Below are 17,699 nucleotides of genomic sequence, written 5' to 3' on the forward strand. Positions count from 1 at the left end.
TGTGTGTGTGTGTGTGTGTGTGTGTGTGTGTGTGTGTGTGTGTGTGTTTAGTTGTGGGGAAGAGGATGGAGAGTGACATAATCAGACCTGCATTTTAGAATAATCATTCTAGGGGCTAAATGGAGGACAAATTGGAATGGGGAGAGACTTGAAGTGGGAAGACCCACCATTAGGCTATCGCAATAATCAAGGTTATGAGGTGATAAGGGCCTGCACTAGAGTGGATGAGAGTAGGAAGGGCCTTTACCTCTATTGCAATCTGCCTCATTTTGCAGTTGAGGAAACTGAGTCCCAGAGAAGTTTAGTGACTTGCCCAAGGCCATTTGGAAAGTTAGTCGGTGGCAGAGCCTGACTTCCTAGTGAGGTCCTTTCCCTCCAGGTCTAGCACTCATCCCTCCTAACAAAGTTTCTTTGTGTTTGTTGGTCTTAGGCCTAGAAGGCCTGACTGTACTTAGCCTGGTGATAGTGAATACTGCAATAAAGGAAGAGCTATTAATAAGATGTTTGGGCCATCTCAGCTGTCCCAACTGCTGAAATGCCATCTCCATGTTGCTCAGCAAAGGTAAATGGGAGAATCATTCTCATGTGGTTTCTTTCCCTTGTGCTCTGCTGGGCAGGGGCAAAGATACAATACCCGTAAAAAATGGTCACTCAATGAAATAGGGGACTTTCAAGCATTCCTGTGGAAAAGACCAGAGCTGAATAGAAAATTTGACCTTCAAATACAAGACTCAAGTGAAACATGGAAGAAGTAAACATGAAAGAGAAATCACAAGAGACTTATTAAGGTTGAACTGTTTACATTCCTGCAGGGAAAGATGATATTTGTAACTCATGAGTCCCTTGTCAGTATTAGGGTAGTGGGAGGGAAAAAATTATATGTATGTATAGATAGATAGATAGAGGGCACAGGGTGAGTTGAAGACGAAGGGGTGATATCTGGAAAATAAAATTAAGGTGTGAGAGACGATTATACTGGGAAAAGGAGAAAGGGAGAGGCAGAATGAGGTAAAATATCTCACATGAAACAGACAAGAAAAGGCTTTTACAGTGGAGGGGAAATGGGGGAAGGTGAGAGGGAATGAGTGAATCTTATTCTCATAGGATTTGGCTTAAGGAGGGAATAACATACACAATGGGGTATAGAAATCTATCTTACCCTACAGGAAAATAAGGGGGGAAGGGGACAAGAGAGCAGGGGGTTGATAGAGGGGAGGGCAGATTGGGGGAGGGGATAATCAAAAGCGAGACAGGGTCAAAAGAAAGAATAGAATAAATGGGGGGTAGGATAGGATGAAGGGAAATAAAGTGTTTTCCATGACTACACATCTATAACCTGTATTGAGATGCTTGCCTTTTCAATGAGGGTGGGCGGGAAGGAAGGAAGGGAGAAAATTTGGAACCCAAAATTTTAAAAACATGTTAAAAATTTTTTTTAAAAATTAAAAAAAAAAAAGGTACAATACCTGTACTGCTGTAGAAAGCCAGTCTGGAAGTCGTGTGAAACTTGTGAATCAGAAATTGTGACAGAGAAATCTTCTCATCTGTTTTCAGGGATTCATCCCCATTCTTCCAGTACAACATCAGATCTTCATCTGTGTATGCATCTTAGAGAGGGAGCAGGGAAGAGAGGGAATTTGATTGCATTGTTTTTAAACCAGAATCTTGCAAAAGACAAAACATGGACCAATCTTGAACTAAACAGTGCTTCTTGCTGGCAGGTCACACTAAACTAGGGGTAGCTAGAAAGGCACAAAAGGCATGGAAGTCATAAGGTGAAGGAAGGCCTGTAATTTAAGATAAGGAAACCACTTACAGCTTTCTAGCTCCAAGGAGCATGTCTGTGAGTCCAAGGGAAAGTGACTGAAGTCCATGTTACACATTGCAGTGACTGTAATCCTAGAGAATTAAAAAAAGGGGGGGGGGGGAATTGGCTTTTTAAAGAGAGTTGTTTTGTTTGTTTTGTTTTGTTTTTTAACTTTTACTATGGATAGAACAAGGGGATTGTGGGAAGAAAGGCCATCTCTTTACTACTTTCTTAAAGGGTTTCAAAACCCAGGATATACATTACAGTGGTTTGCAGACTTTAGAACATTAAAACCACACACACAAACCTTCTATTAATGAAATAATTGGCCATGGTCTGTGGGTCTTTACCACTAACTTACCATGTAATTTGGAGTAAGTGCTTTACTTAGGTGTGTTCCCTATTTTCACAGAATCACAGAATTTAAGAGTAAGATAGGATCTCAAAGGCCAACAAAAGGAATCTCCACTGCATTTTAGGAAAGGAATTTCCATACATCATAGCTCTACATACATTATGGAGGGTTCCAGCTTCTTTTTGAAGACCTCTAAAAAGAGAGAATCGACTGTTTTTTCAAAGTAGCCCATTCCACTTTTGACCTGGTCTAGTTGTTAAGAAGCAGGCAGCTGGGTGGCGCAGTGGATAGAGTGCCAGGCCTAGAGTCGAGTTCAAATCTGGCCTCAGACACTTACTAGCTGTGTAACCCTGGGCAAATCACTTAATCCTGTTTGCCTCAGTTTCCTTATCTAGAAAATGAGCTGGAGAAGGAAATGGCAAACCACTCCAGTATCCTTGCCAAGAAAACTCCAAATGAGATTGCAAAGAGTTGGTCATGACTGAATAACAACGAAGATTGTTAAGAAGTTTTTAGTTGCATTGAGTCTAAATCTGTTCCTTTGCATCTTCCCATTACTCTGGGGCTAACAGAATAAATCTAAATCTTCCTCCACACAACAGGACTTCAAATGCTTGACAGCTATGCAATGGCCCCTGAGTCTTCTTGTCCCCATGCTAAACTTGCCCAGGTCCTCCAATTGATCCTCATAAGACATTGACTTAAGACCCTTCATCCTCCTGTTTCTTCTTAGTTACAAAAGGAAATTAGGACCTCTGTTCAGTCTATGATTTCAAAGCTAAACATTAGGCAGTTTAGCTATTAAGTGACCTGTCCAGGGTCACAAAGCTAATAAGTATCAGAATTAGGATCTGAACCCAGACCTTCCCCACTCCAATCCTACTTAGCTAGCACACTATTCACTAAACAATACTACATCCACTTAAATGAAATGCTAAAGAAAAGCCACACCATGGACCTGCAGTGGTAGTTTGCCTGTGGATCTGCCTAGACCTTCCAGAATTCCCTGCATGTCAGCTTCAGCAAACTTGTGAAAAATGCCAATTGTTCACAACCTGGCACTCTGACTCCTACATGGTACCAAAGGGAGAAGAGGTAGACCTGTTCTCCATAACTTCAATTTCAAAAGAACAGAGACATGCTATCATAATTTACTCTGCTATTTATTTACCCAAAACATTTCTTGTTTCCTGATTTTTTTTCCCCTCAACCATAAAGAGGCCAGGAGTTAGCTAGAGATAAGCAAAAATTTAAATCAGGGCAGAGAGCCAAAACTCTGTCTGAATATTAGGAAATTTGCTCACTCTAAGCTATTGTGATTGTCATAACTTTTCTTCTGACTCATAACATCTCATAAACTCATAAAATGGAGAAAAGGATCACATAGAATTGAAGACCTTTATATTGCCCCTTTCCTAAAAAGTGAGCTAACTGCTATAACAAGGTGTGTGGCCGATTAATTATTCAGAGAGAAAGAGGTAAGGAGGAGAAAATAATAACTGGAGAAAAGACAACGCCCTAAACCGACTCCTCCTCCCACCCCCCACCTCCAGGAAGGAGATAGAAATGAGTCAGCTCTACCCCCTACCCCGGAGAGAGAAGGAGTAAAGTAGTGGCCGATCCACTCTATTTTTCACAGTAGCACCCACCGGCGTTACACTAGGGACTTCCCTTCAATAACCTAGCACAGATTTATCCAACCCCCCCTCAAACAAGTTCATCTTTCTAGTCTGCATCTCTTTGGCTTATCCAGAAACCACTTTGGCGTACGTGACTTTTCTCTGAAGCCTGGCCAGTTCTCTAACCCCGAGGAGATGTTGCTGATTACCTCAGAAGGATCTTACTATGTTGGAGGCTACAATACCTAAGCAGATCTCCAGATGTTACCTATTGGGAAAACACGGTTGGATGGGGTGCCTTACCTCATGCTGTAAAGAACATGACCATCTGGGAACACCCTAAGCATGATGTTATCGGTTGTGGTGTCATGAGTGAACGACCTTTTGGAATGAACAAAGAAGACATCTGGGACCCAGATTTTCTTCACTAGCCTCCCATCAAATGTCATGCTCTTATTAGTGGTACTGGGAAATGAGAGGCGTTCATCCTTCCAATAATGCCTCAGGTAGAGGGTCATTGTAAAATCCTGTAGGAGGAAGAAGGAAAGGACACTAGGCAATGACTTCAATCCAATCCAGTTAAACAAGCATTTATGAAGTGCCTGCTATGTGCCAAGCACTGTGCTAAATGCTGGGAATACAGACAGAAATGCAACAGTTGCTGTCCTCAAAGAGTTTGCATTCTACTGAGGAGATATAACATGCAAACAGAGGAATAAAAACAAACAAAGCAATACAAGGTAATTTTGAGAGATAGACAGCACTAACAACTGGGGAATCAGAAAAGGCCTCTGTAGGAGTTCTGGGCTTTGAAGGAAAATAAGGATTCAGGCAGACTCATCTTTATGAGTTTAAACCTGGCCTCAGACACTTACTAGCTATGTGACCCTGGGCAAGTCACTTAACCCCAATTGTCTCACCAAAAAAAAAAAAAGAAAAAAAAGATTGTAAGCTCCTTTGAGAGCAGGGACTGTCTTTCAAGGGGCAGCTAGGTGGTGCAGTGCATAGAGTACCAGCCCTGGAGTCAGGAAGACCTGAGTTCAAATCCAGCCTTAGACACTTGATACTTACTAGCTGTGTGACCCTGGGCGAGTCACTTAAACCCATTGCCTAGCCAAAAAAAAAAAAAAAAGTGACCACCACCAGTACAACAGATGCCTCTTTTTAGGTATGATCAAATACCCCTTACAGCTCTTTCACATTCCAACAGAAGTGCTATTGATCATAGATCCCCTTGTGTGTGAATGGCCATATACTAGCTGTGGGGCACATCCATACTACAGGACTGAATTTACCTTTGGGTCTAATGATGTCAGCCCAAGGGTCATGCTATAGTCCAGTTGAATTGTTTCTATGGGTCCAGAAGTACCTTCCAGATGGTAGGCTAATACTAGGCCTGTTAAACAAGGGTTCCAACCACTGTATATGTATCTACACCTGAGCTCCCAAAGTGACTAGAGATTGAAAAAAGTCAGGCCAGGCCCAATTCTGACACACTTTCCCCAGCTTGAGGCAGGAGACTAAACTAGAGTATTACAAATGGCCTGGCACTTTGAACTCTAGCTTCCCCCAGAACCTTACGCCTCTCCCCTTTACACCTCTCTCACACATGTGCTATGTTTTTCCTGGAGGGGCAGGGGGTTAGTCAGCTAGCACCAGACCATGCAAAAACCTCTGTGCCATCATGGAATGGGAGAAGGACAGCAAGCAGAGCCTTCAACAGGCAGAGCTCTGAGCTAACTTCGAATGACAGCAAGCAGAGCTCAGGCTCATACTGGGCTTACAAAGAGCTTTCTTCCTAGCGATGCTGTGAGCTATGGGTGAAATTGAAAACTGACACCCCACTTTATTTTCTACTATTTATTAATTATCTATTGAAGTACTGATTAAGAAAATCGATATTTATAGCTCCAACTTAGACTTGATTGCAAAGGCCTCAGTGGTAGAGTTTGTGAGAGTTTAACTTCCCTATTTCTATAGGCTACAGCTTGACCACAAAGACTCAAAATCTGTAAGGTTTTACTCACCAAGGAATGGGGGAGGGAGGGAAAAGGAAGAAGAGTGAACCTAGTCACAGTATGTTTGCCCAACACAAGACTTTCCAAGGTACGTGATTCAACTCTGTATTTTTTCCTGTTGCCCTGGAGCCTGGAAATCTCATCTCTGAGTCAAGCTAAATGTAAGCCCACCCTTCGTTTTCATGGTAAACTAAACACAGTCTTAATTTAGTTTGAATTGCTGGTACCTTATGTAACCAACTGTATAAAAGAGCTGCTTTGCCTGTCAGAGGGTTCCTTGGCTAGTAAGGGGCTTGAGCCCCTTTTATTGGCAATTGCTAGCCTTGCTGATAAATTGCGCCTCAGTTTCTCTTTATTGCAGATTTTTATTGAGGCACATTCTGTACAAGGAGAGAAGAAGCATGGTGCAATGGAAGGAGCCCTGGCTTTGTAGTCAATCAGTCAGGCAACAAACATCTATTAAGCACCTACTATGGGCCAGAAACTGTGCTAAGTGCTTGAGACACAAAAAAAGGCAAAAGACAATCCCTGATCTTTAGAACTCAGTCTAATTTGGGGAGACAACATGAAAATGCCTACGTACAAACAGAAAGAATACAGGATAATCAACAGACGAAAGGCACTAGCATTAAGGGGGACCAGGAAAGGCTTCTTATAGAAGGTGACACTTTAGCTGGGATTTGAAAGAAGCCAGGGAAGCAAGGAGGTAGAGATGAAGAGGGAGAGTGTTCCAAGCTTGGGGGACAGCCAGTGAACACGCTTACAACAGGGAAATGGAAATTTATGGAGGCTCTCTGCAATGAAAAGACCTGGGTTCAAATCCTGGTTTTGATATTTCGCTATCTGTGTGGCCTTGGACAGTCCCTTTTCACCTCTCTGGGCCTTAGTTTTCTCATCCATAAAATAAAGGGGTTGAAGGAAATGATCTCTTGGGTCCCTCACCTATCCCTATTTTATGGATGAGGAAACTGAGGCTTGGAGAGATTAAATGACTTGTGTCTAATGGCAGAGTTGAAATTTGAAAGATTCTTGATTCTAAGTCCAGTGCTCTTTCCATTATACTGAGTACCCATTTCCCTGTCCAGATGCACAATTTGGACAAATGGCAGTGCTGTCTCCAGTTACACGGTCCTTTCTAATCCTCATTAGAGTATTAGACTCCTACTGGTTGTGCACAACTAGCCTTGTGTTATAGTTACATACCATATCCACCTCCGAGATAGTGTCCAAGCTTTCCACCTGCACATCCACGCCAACAGGAATTGCAGGGCCTGTAGAAAAACAAAACTAAACTATTTAAGGACTAGTCTTTTATAACCATGTACCATACTCACCAAGTGGTTTTCTCCACTAGTGTTCCTGGTACTTAGCTGAATTTTTGGCCACTTCGTGATGGATTTAAAAGTAAAAAAGGGTCCCTCATTCTGAATTCTCTGATTGGTTTTCATAGTCAGTGATCATATTATTTACGGTACTGCGATCAGAATCATAATATCATGTATCATATGATAATATTATATAATTATATTATAATATATAACATACAATTATATAATAATTATATATATAATATTATGATTCTGATCCCAGTATACACACACATATATACATCCATATGTGTGTGTATATCTATCTATCTATATAGATAGATAGATAGATATACACACACACTAACATTTATATAGTGCTTGCTATGTGCCAGGCACTGTGCTAAGTGTTTTACAATTATTGTCATTTGATCTTGAGCTTCAGAACAACCTTGGAGGTCATTGTTGTTATTATCCCCATTTTACAGATGAGGAAACTGAGGCAAACAGGGTTAAGTGACTTGCCCAGGGTCACACAGGTAGGAAGTGACTGAGACTAGATTTGAACTCAGGAAGATGCAAGATTTCCAAGTGAGAAGGATCCAGAGTCAGTTCTCATTGTCCCCTACCAGTTTTACCATACCCAGTTCAGGTTTCTCTGAGCCCCTTCAACTTCAAAAGTTTTGAGCATGGGTGACTAAGAGAGTGATAGTATCACTGGCAAAAAAAGGGAAGGTGGGAGTGGGATCTGGTTTAGGTTGGGGAGATAACGAGTTCAATATTAGACATGTTCCCAAAGTTCAAAGAATGACCAAATTTGTTTACAGGTGAAAGGAAACAATTAGGATTCACTCAAAATTCACACAGAATTTACCCCAAGGTCTGTACCATCTCAGTTATTTCCTGCCCTTTTGTGGGTAGGCTCCCAATTGGTACTGCTCCTAGTGTGACTTGTTAGCATGTACCTCTAACGGACTTTCATGGTCGCTCATCATCGGTGTTCCCTGCTCAGCTCACACAGTATGATATATTATTCTACCAACCATTCTCTCCCATGCATGACCTCCCAGCAGAAAAGGTGGTGGTGACAACAACACACGCTACGTCCAATCTATGAGTAATTCCCATCACAATTCCAATGCTGACCAGTAAAAAACATTGTTCTATTGTCACTTTTTTCCAACATCAGGCGATGAGGCAGCTAGGTGGTGGAATGGATAGAGTGTAGGATTAGGAATCAGGAAGACCTGAGTCAAATACCGTCTCAGACACTTACTAGCTCTATAATGCTAGGCAAGTCATTTAACCTCTCTGTGCCTCAGTTTCCTCATTTGTAAAATGAGGATAACAATAGAACCTACCTTACTGAGTTGTTGTTAAGATCAAATGAACTAACATTTGTAAAGTGCTTTGAAACCTCAAAGGGCTATATCAATGTTAATTGATATTATTATTGTTGTTGTTATTGTTATTATTATTATCAGCCCTCTTCAACTGTTGTGCATAGTATCCTCCCCAAGATCACCTAGTCTGCAATCTTCTCAGTTCCTAGCAGGTAGCATCAGTTTCTCTCTTTCCAAAGGAACTAGTTCTATGACATGAAGTTCCCATCATGGCAGAATGGGTTACAATTCAAAACACACCTCCAGACCAGCTTATTTCTATTCCAGAGTTTCCCTTATTATTAGGTTTTCCTTGACAAGAGTCAAGAGCGTGTCATGCCTCATAACATCCATGCAGATCTCTAACCCCATTATCCATTTGGCTTACAGTGGCTCCACAGTCTGATGCACTTTTTGCCTCCATTATCCAAGTAGTAATATTCCTACTCATGTCCTGCTGTGGATTTCCTCTCCAATTTTCCTTTTTGATCTCTGAGTCCCTCTGGAGCCAACTGGATAAAGCTGTTCAAATCAATTAGTGATGTAGGTTGGCCAAACTAGGTCCCCAATGGGAAGAGTAGGGGTCATATAAGCAGAAACAAAATGACTGTTGAATCCATAGGGATGGCTCCCAATACCAAACGAATTCTCCTACTCCATGTTCATCCTTACCTAACTTATTTATGACTGTGGGTACTGGGGTATTTAAAGTCTGGGGCCTGCTTGCCCAAGACCTATGTCCTTCTAAAAGGATCCCATTCCCACTTTTTTTTTTTAAGTGAGGAAAGATTTAATTTGTGGTGATGGGGAAAAGAGATAACAAACAGTGAACATTCCACATAGGCTTGGTGGCTGAGTGCCTTTTGGAATTCCTTACTTTCATCTTGACCCTCTATAAATTCTGTTCCTATTTCCCCATAATTCTTTTCAAGGGCAGCCAAATTCTCCCAAGGCTCCTTTCCCTGTACCTTCACCTACATACTAATGCATAAATGCCCACCTGCCATACATACACTAAATCAAACTTGGGATCTCAGCAGACTCAGGCTTTGGTATCAGTTATTTAGTATGGATACTCCCCACTGAACTTTAGCCAGATTGCCCCCTGGACCCTAGAATTAATGGCTGGTAATTGATGTCAGTGGGATAGCAGTCTAAACTGAGTGATTTGCTTGGTCTTAATCATGAAAATGATAGCCATGACATTATTAGATACAGGATGTAACAGACCAAGTACTTGTTTTGACAAAGGTCACACTTCACCATCTGTTGGAGGGCTCAAAGCAGTCACTGCAGATCTCAGCTACTGAAAACAGTTCATGACAGACCTCAGCAGACAACAGATGAGTTCGTGACCAGGGGGAAGTGTTTTTAAGGACAAGGCATGGGGTTGATATGGATCTCTGTGAAGTCCACACAGAGATCCATGGAAATGCAGAGAGGCAGTAAAGTAAGAAATAATCTAGCAGTAGCTAGGTGGCACGGTGGATAGAGCACTGGCCCTGGAGTCAGGAGGACCTGAGTTCAAATACAACCTCAGACACATAACACTCACTAGCTGTGTGACTCTGGGCAAGTCACTTAACTCCAATTGCCTCACAAAAAAAAAAAATGATCTAGTTCATTGAGGTTGGCACAACAGCAGGGTGGCTGATATCTAGGTTCCAGCAGTAGATGTAATAGATGGCCTCATTGTCCACCATGAAGGCACAATATGACTGCTTCAATGTGGTCAGGGTAGAGTTGCAGGGTCCTACTATAGCTGGGGTTACCTATAGGACTGGGTAGATGGTAAAATCCAGCTTGGACATCTTGTCATAGTCAACAAAGACCCTCTCCATCAGCAGGAGGTGAAATCTGAGCCTGTGCCACAGCCAAAGCTATGAAATATCAAGACATCAAGACATCCTAATATCCTCAGAAAGATCAATTGGATTTGGGTTGAATCCTGACTCTGCTAATATGACCTTGAACAAGCTATTTAACCTCATGGGCCTCATTTTCCTCATTTGGAAAATGAGGAATTTGAATTAAATGACCTCTAAAGTCCCAGCTCAAATCCTATTAATTCTATGATCTTATGATCAGCTAGGTGGCATAGTAAATAGAGTACTGGGACCAGAGTCAGGAAAACCTAAGTTCAAATCTGACCTCAGACACACTAGCCGTGTGACCCTGGGCAAGTCACTTAACCCTGTTTGCCTCAGTTTCCTCATCTGTAAAATGAGTTAGAGAAGGAAATGGCAAACCACTTCAGTATCTTTGTCAAGAAAACCCCAAATAGGGACATGGAGAGTGGAACAGGACTGAAAAATTACTTAACAAAAATATAAAACCACCCAATGCCCATCTCCCTCAGGCCACTCAGATCCAGCCTATGGTTCTGGGTTAGGCTAGTTGCTTGGAACAAGATTTATAACTGGAAGGGAACTTAGAGATCATTATTTTACAAATGAGGAAACTGAAAGATGTGGGAGGGGGTGCTAGTGACTTGCCTGAGGTAACACAGATAATCAGTGACAAAACCAGGATTTGAACCCAGGACCTCAGAATCCTAATCTACTGCTCTTTCCACAGCCCTTGCTACCTCTAGGTGCTCAGCCTAAAGTTAGTAGCTGAATTTACCTAGACAAAAACTAAACTGTACTAGGCCTCAAGAAAATTACATTCTAATGTAGGGAGACAATACACACACAGTGAAGGGCTGGGCAGGGAAAGGGACTGGCAGTGGTAGTGTCCATTTGATTACAGTTCCCAGAGCAACAGAGTTAAAGGTGAGGAAGGAGCAAAAAAATAGCTGAGGTGAAAGCACACGGATGAGTTCTGGGTCCCAATCGATATGATAAACATAATCATCCATATTCTATACCATCAAAATTGGCATTGTGCAGGGCAGCTAGGTAGCACAGTGGGCAGAGCAACTGGCCCTGGCATCAGGAGGACCTGAGTTCAAATCCAGCCTCAAAGACTAGCTTGTGACCATGGGCAACTCATTTAACCCCAATTGTCTCAAATAAAATTAATGCTGCCTTATTTTATTAAATTATTCTGCAAAGGTGCTGCTGTGTGTGTTTCTAAGATCACGGTGGAGCAGGGAAGTGGTAAGGCTGGAGAGTGGAGGGTGGAAGAAATAAGCATTTATTATGCAGCCACTATGTTCCAGGCACTGTGCTAAGTACTTTATAAATATTATCTTATTCAGAACCAGAAGGGATCTTTTTGCTGTTGTTGTTCAGTCATTTTCAGTTGTGTCCAACTCTCCATGAGCCATTTAAGGTCTTCTTGGCAAAGATACCAGAGTGGTTTGTCATTTCCTTCTCCAGCTCATTTTACAGATGAGGAAACTGAGCCCCCTACAGACATACTCAGGCTAAATTTTCCTGTTAGGCTCTGGGTATACGGGCTGGTTCCCCTTTTCTTGGTTCCTTTCCAATAGGCGTTGTGATGTTGTAGAAAGATCCCTTCTAGATCTAAATCTATGATATTATAAACTTTCATGGTGTTGCAATTGGAATTGAACAAAAGGGTAAACTGAGGCAGATCTCTGCACAAGATAACATTTCATATCAGGGGTATGCTACCTGTCAATAAATGGGTCAATTTATGCCTGAGACACCAAGCAAGGGGATAGGTCCCCTAACATAGGTTTTGGGGAGTACAAAACAAAGAACAGAATAGGATAGATGACATCATGGGATTGAGTACAACATGACTGGTTACAAAGCTGAGGTGCAGGGAACAACATGATTGGCTGGAAGTTTGGTAATGGGGGCTAGCAATGACCTCCCTTTTCCTTTCAAGAGACTCAGAAGCACTTGTTATTTGAATTCAGATGAGAGCATCCCTGACTTTGGGACACCAAAGCAAACATCCTTGAAGGACAGCTTGGTAGAGTAAAGATGTGGGGCCCGAGTTCCTTTCTTTCACACACATTCCCCAAGGATAGCAAAATTCCTTGAGGCAAGAAGAACTAGATTTTTAAACTTAACCCATTGCAGGCCTGCTAAACTTTGAACTAAGTTCAGAGACAAAGAACCACAACTTAAGTAGTAATAGGACAAAATCAATTAATTGTAAACAGGATCAACAAGAAAATGATACAAGATCAATATTTTTTTTTTGGCAAGGCAATCAGGGTTAAGTGACTTAGCCAGGGTCACACAGTTAGTAAGTATCAGAGGCCACATTTGAACTCAGGTCCTCCTGACTCCTGGGCCAGGGCTCTATCTACTATGCCACCTAGCTACCCCTACAGGAATACTTCTCAATGGCATGAAAGAGAAGATAAAGTCTGTCTTTAAGGCCCAGAAGATCCAATGATGGGACAAAATACTCATGGAAGAAAGGGCACAAGACAACAGTGATGAGGAAAATCAGGAACCAAGTGTATAAGAGACTGCAACAAGTTCTCCATTTTAATTATTCAAAGAACAAGAAACTTGGTGCGCGACTGAAGGATGTTTAAGAGCTCAAATATCTAGGCAGGAATAGGTGAGAGGAAAGACCAAGAAACCCACAGCAGCCTTGGATCTTAGGGATATACGTACAGTCACCTCTGGATGGATTTACATCCCAGACACCCAACCAGCAGTTACAAAGATTGAATTTTAAATACAGGCTTAGGCTTCTTAAAGTCAAAAGAGTATTAGGCTTGTTGCGAAAATCCAACCAAATATTAGATGCAAAGTCAGAAGTCTTTGATTATTCCTCACCTTCCATAGGGAATAAGGAAGTGGATGCTTTGGCAGAGTCCAAGAACAAGACACCACTGAAGACAGCAAGTTTTGTACCCACTTCACAGGACCATAGATGTTCAGCTAGAAGCAGGGTCTTACAGGCCACCTAGTCTCGTCCCTTCGTTTTACAGGTAAGGAAACCAAGGCCCAGAAAGGTGAAGCAATTTGCCCAATGTCCTATAAATATGTAGAAAAACTGGGATTTGCACCTGGGTTCTGTAACTCTGTTGCCAGGGTTCCTTTTATTGTTGCTGCTCAGGTATTTCAGTCGTGTCTGACTCTTCATGACCCCATTTGGGGTTTTCTTGGCAAAGATACTGGAGTGGTTTGCCATTTCCATCTCCAGCTCATTTTACAGATGAGATAACCGAGGCAAACAGAATTAAATGACTTGCCCAGGGTCACACAGGTAATAAGTATCTGAGGCCAGATTTGAAATCAGGAAGATGAGTCTTCCTGACTCGAGGGCCAATAGCTCCATCCACTGTGCCACCTAACTGCCCCAGGGCTCTTTTTACTGGTTATTAACAGAAATTGAGTGCCGGCTACATGCCTAGCATTGTGCCAGGCACTGTGGGGGATACAAAGAAATACAGCCCATAGTGCGTGTACCAGCAAGTAGAATTTCCTGTTTCAATGCAGGCCTGGGCCACGCCCAGTGAAAAGACAAAGCTATTTACTAGTTGTGCAGCCTTGGGCAAATTACTTTACCTCTCAGCAGACTTTCAGAGAAGGTAGCTTTGTTTGTCTAAAAGTTGCTAGAAATCTGCTAATTGCTACTCAAGGTAGACCTTGGGGGAAATAGTGACAAATAGCTCAGGAAAGCCTTGGGGAGAGAGCCCAAGGGAAAACCTAAGAATAAAGATACCCTCTCTGCCAGGCTCCCCACCCCCACCCCACAATGAACAAGTGTTTGCCTCAGCATTAACTGCAAGGGCCACAGAAAACTTAGTCTTAATTCTACTAAGTATGGGGGCAGAGGGAGAGGGGAAGGCTAATATTCCAATGATGGTCAGAGACTGTACTGTGCAGGGTGTCCCAAAAGTCTTAGTGCTGTTTTAAGCTATTAAGGTTCAAAACTATGCTAAGACCTTTGGGACACCCCGTATTTGTTTTTCTGCCACTGCCAAGAAGCAGAATAATGTACAAAAAATGCAAGTTTTTCTCTCTACTAGAGGAGAAGGTAAAAGGGGTAGAGGAATGAACATTTATCAAGGAAAATGAAGTGTTCCTTGAAGAAATAAATTGCTTTAAGAGTTAAAGAATAAAACAAATCTGAGAAGGCAAATAAGAAAATAAACTCATGTTTCTTGGAATGCAAAAAAGATAATATCACTGAGAAGGAAGGGAAAAAGAAGAAACATTGAACCTTTAGGGCTATAGTAGATTTGGGGTTCTTCCCATGGAAGGAAGATGCTTAGCTAGATACTAAGAACAAATTAGTTTCTCATGATCCACAGAACCCATCCTAGATGGCTGGATGTCAGGAAGACTCTACCATTGGGACCTCTTCCTCCTTGCCTTCCCCCCTTCCCAACCCTAACCACCCGGAATTCAACTATGTGGCAGCTCAGTAGATAAAGCCACTGACCCTGAAGTCAGGGAGACCTGAATTCAAATCAAATTTCAAACACTTAGAACTTGGGTGACCATGGGCAAGTCATTTAACCTTGGTCTGCCTCAGTTTCCTCAACTATAAAATGGGGATAATAATAGCACCTACCCAAGCTTGTTGTGAGGATTAAATGGGATAACATTTGTAAAGTTCTTGGAACATAGTGTGTGCTAAATATATGCTGGTTATTATTACTATTATTATTATTATTATTATTATTAACTATACTGCTGGGCTGCTCATACTACTTAGATGAGATAGGAGTCACCAAATCTATTCCTTATAGTAAGATTGAGGACCACTAGGATTTACCCTCTGCCCTGTTATTCAGCCTCCAGACCCTCAGCCTACTGATATAACCTGAGGTTTCCTGGGCCTTGCCATCCACCCTGCTTCTGTGCTCTTAGAACTTCCAAGCCTCTGCCCTACAGCTGACCTTTCTTTTGTGTATTTTCTCTCCCAACTAGAGCAGTGAGTTCCATAAGAGGAGGGACTATTTCATTTTTTCTGTCTGTACCCCTAGTGTTTAGCATAGTGATTGATACATAGTAAAATCTTAATACACTCTTTTTCATTCACTCATTAACTGAATGATGATGAAGATTCACAGGTTCTGTGAGATGAGAAAATGCACCGTACCAGTTACTGAAAAAAGCAGCAAGTCACAGTGCTTGGGGTACCAAATGCAGCCATATGTCAGCCTGACATAAATAATAAGGGGAATATGCTGATTACAGAGTGTATGTGAGACCTTACAGAGAACCCTCTGAGACTTGGCAAACTTACTGATGACTACCCGCTTCTGGTGATTCATATGGGGATAAATGAAACCACCAAAAGGAACCTAGAAAGGCACCTCTACAGATGAAGTCTTGGACAAGAAACTAAAGGTTTTAGGGGCACAAGTAATGTTTCCAAAATTTCTGCTGTGAGCTTCAAAACGGAAAATGAGACACAGGAAGTCAGTCAATAAATATTCATTAAGTGCCTACTATGTGCCAGGCACTGGACTAAGTATTGGGTTTACAAAGAAAGATGAAAGACAATCCTTGCTCTCAAGGAGCCCACAGTTTAATGCAGAAGACAATATGCAAGCAGCTATATACAAACAAGATATATTACAAGATAAATTGGAGATAATCTTACAAGTGAAGACCCTAGAATTGAGAGGTATTGGGAAGGGCTTCCTGTAGAAGGTGGGATTTTGGATGAAATTTGAAGGAAGCAAGGGAAGTTAGGAAATGGAGATGAGGATGGAGAGCACCCTGTGCATCAGGGACAGCCAGTGAAAATGCCCAGAGTTGAGAGGTAGAGTATCTTGTTCAAAGCAGTAAACAACGAGTTAAATAAGATGATGTCAGAGAATGGAATTTGGAATTATAGACAAGGGCTAAAGAAATAGAAATAATAGTATTATAGCCAGGTTTAGAATGTACCTAACAAGGGCCAAGAAGACAACATTTGCCTAGAGACTTGTATACCTGATAAAAAGGGCCTTAAACTAAAAATGAAGGAGACACCTAACAATTCACAAGAGACAAAGTCCTAAATCAGGAATATTAACTTTCCCCATGGCCTCAGATGTCTACATGCGATTGTACAAAGTATATGTAAAACATGACATTGAACTAAAGATCTTAAAACATGGAGGTCACTTTTACCTCATAGTTATCACTGATATTGACTAGGATGTGACACAACTGGAATTTGAAAAGATAACGATATGCTCTATTTGAAAAGAACAAATTAGACAAAAAAGGATGATGGAGCATCATTGCATATCAAGAATATGTGCTCTTATGAGGAATCTACAAGCTGGAGAGGGGATGTATAATGGGAAACATTTGAGTGAGAATCAATGGGGAAAGAAAAAGAAATTCTATTTCAGGAGTAGTAATAATAGCTCTTATTTATGTGGTATTTATTTATTTACGTGGTATGACCTTTATAAACACTATCCCCTTTGCTCTTCACAACAACCCTTTGAGAGGTGTAATACAAGTACCATTGCTTCCCTGTAAAAACAAGGAAACTGAGGCTCCAAAAGGCCCAAGATCACACAGGTATAAATAGCAGAGTTGGGATTTAAACCTAAATTCTCTAACTCAAAAATCCAGTGGTCTTTCTACTATGCCATGATGACTAGCAATACAACAGTCTGCCTAGGCATGAAGGAAGGAAGGAAGGAAGGAAGGAAAGAAGGAAGGAAGAGAGAGAGGGAGGAAGGAGGGAGAGAAGAAGGGAGGAAGGGAAGGAGGAAGGAAAGGAGGAGGGGAGAAAAGAAGGAAGGAAAGGAGAAAGGGAAGGAGGAAGGAAAGAAGGAAAAAAGGAAGGAAGGAAAGAAGGAAGGAAGGAAAGAAGGAAGGAAGGGAGGGAGAGAGGGAAGAAGGAGGGAGAGAAGAAGGAAAAGAGGAAGGGAAGGAGGAGGGGAAGGAGGGAGGAAGGAAGGAAGAAAGGAAGGCAAGAAGGAAAGAGTAGAAATTAATGATAAATTCTGGAAATGGACTAAAAACCTGGTACAGAGACAGAAGAAAACAGGGATCAGTAACTTCAGCTACCTGGATGTCTGCTAGAGCTCCCTCTCTGTTAAAATAAGGTTTGGTTGGTTGACAATTCTACCCTTCAGAGGTTGGAAGATCCAAGAAGGGATAATACTATTTTGTACCTGATTCTGACTAATAAAGAGGAAGCAAGGGAAGTGGCAGATAGGTAAGTGGGTATGAAAACCAAAGAGAATCCTATAAGAATAATATCAGGAAAGCTAAAGCTCCAGAGATCTGGAGGTTCTGCTGAATTCTAAGGACGAATGGAAACACACACACACACACACACACACACACACACACACACACACACACAC

The 17,699-nt window shown here is 41.8% G+C and overlaps 1 protein-coding gene across 1 annotated transcript in view; it reads right to left on the reverse strand.

The window, feature by feature from the left end:
• LOC114038699 (gamma-aminobutyric acid receptor subunit rho-2) overlaps nucleotides 1–17,699 on the reverse strand; it is a 61,246-nt gene that overhangs the window by 22,079 nt on the left and 21,468 nt on the right. The window contains exons 3-6 of the mRNA XM_027856093.1: nucleotides 7,003–7,070; nucleotides 4,085–4,308; nucleotides 1,817–1,899; nucleotides 1,467–1,607 (exon numbers count right to left, since the gene is read on the reverse strand). Coding sequence (XP_027711894.1) covers nucleotides 1,467–1,607; nucleotides 1,817–1,899; nucleotides 4,085–4,308; nucleotides 7,003–7,070 — 516 coding nt within the window. The remainder of the gene's footprint in view (nucleotides 1–1,466; nucleotides 1,608–1,816; nucleotides 1,900–4,084; nucleotides 4,309–7,002; nucleotides 7,071–17,699) is intronic.

This window comes from Vombatus ursinus, unplaced genomic scaffold, assembly GCF_900497805.2.
Source record: "Vombatus ursinus unplaced genomic scaffold, bare-nosed wombat genome assembly UNPS02000582.1, whole genome shotgun sequence".
NCBI classification, from domain to species: Eukaryota; Metazoa; Chordata; class Mammalia; order Diprotodontia; family Vombatidae; genus Vombatus; species Vombatus ursinus.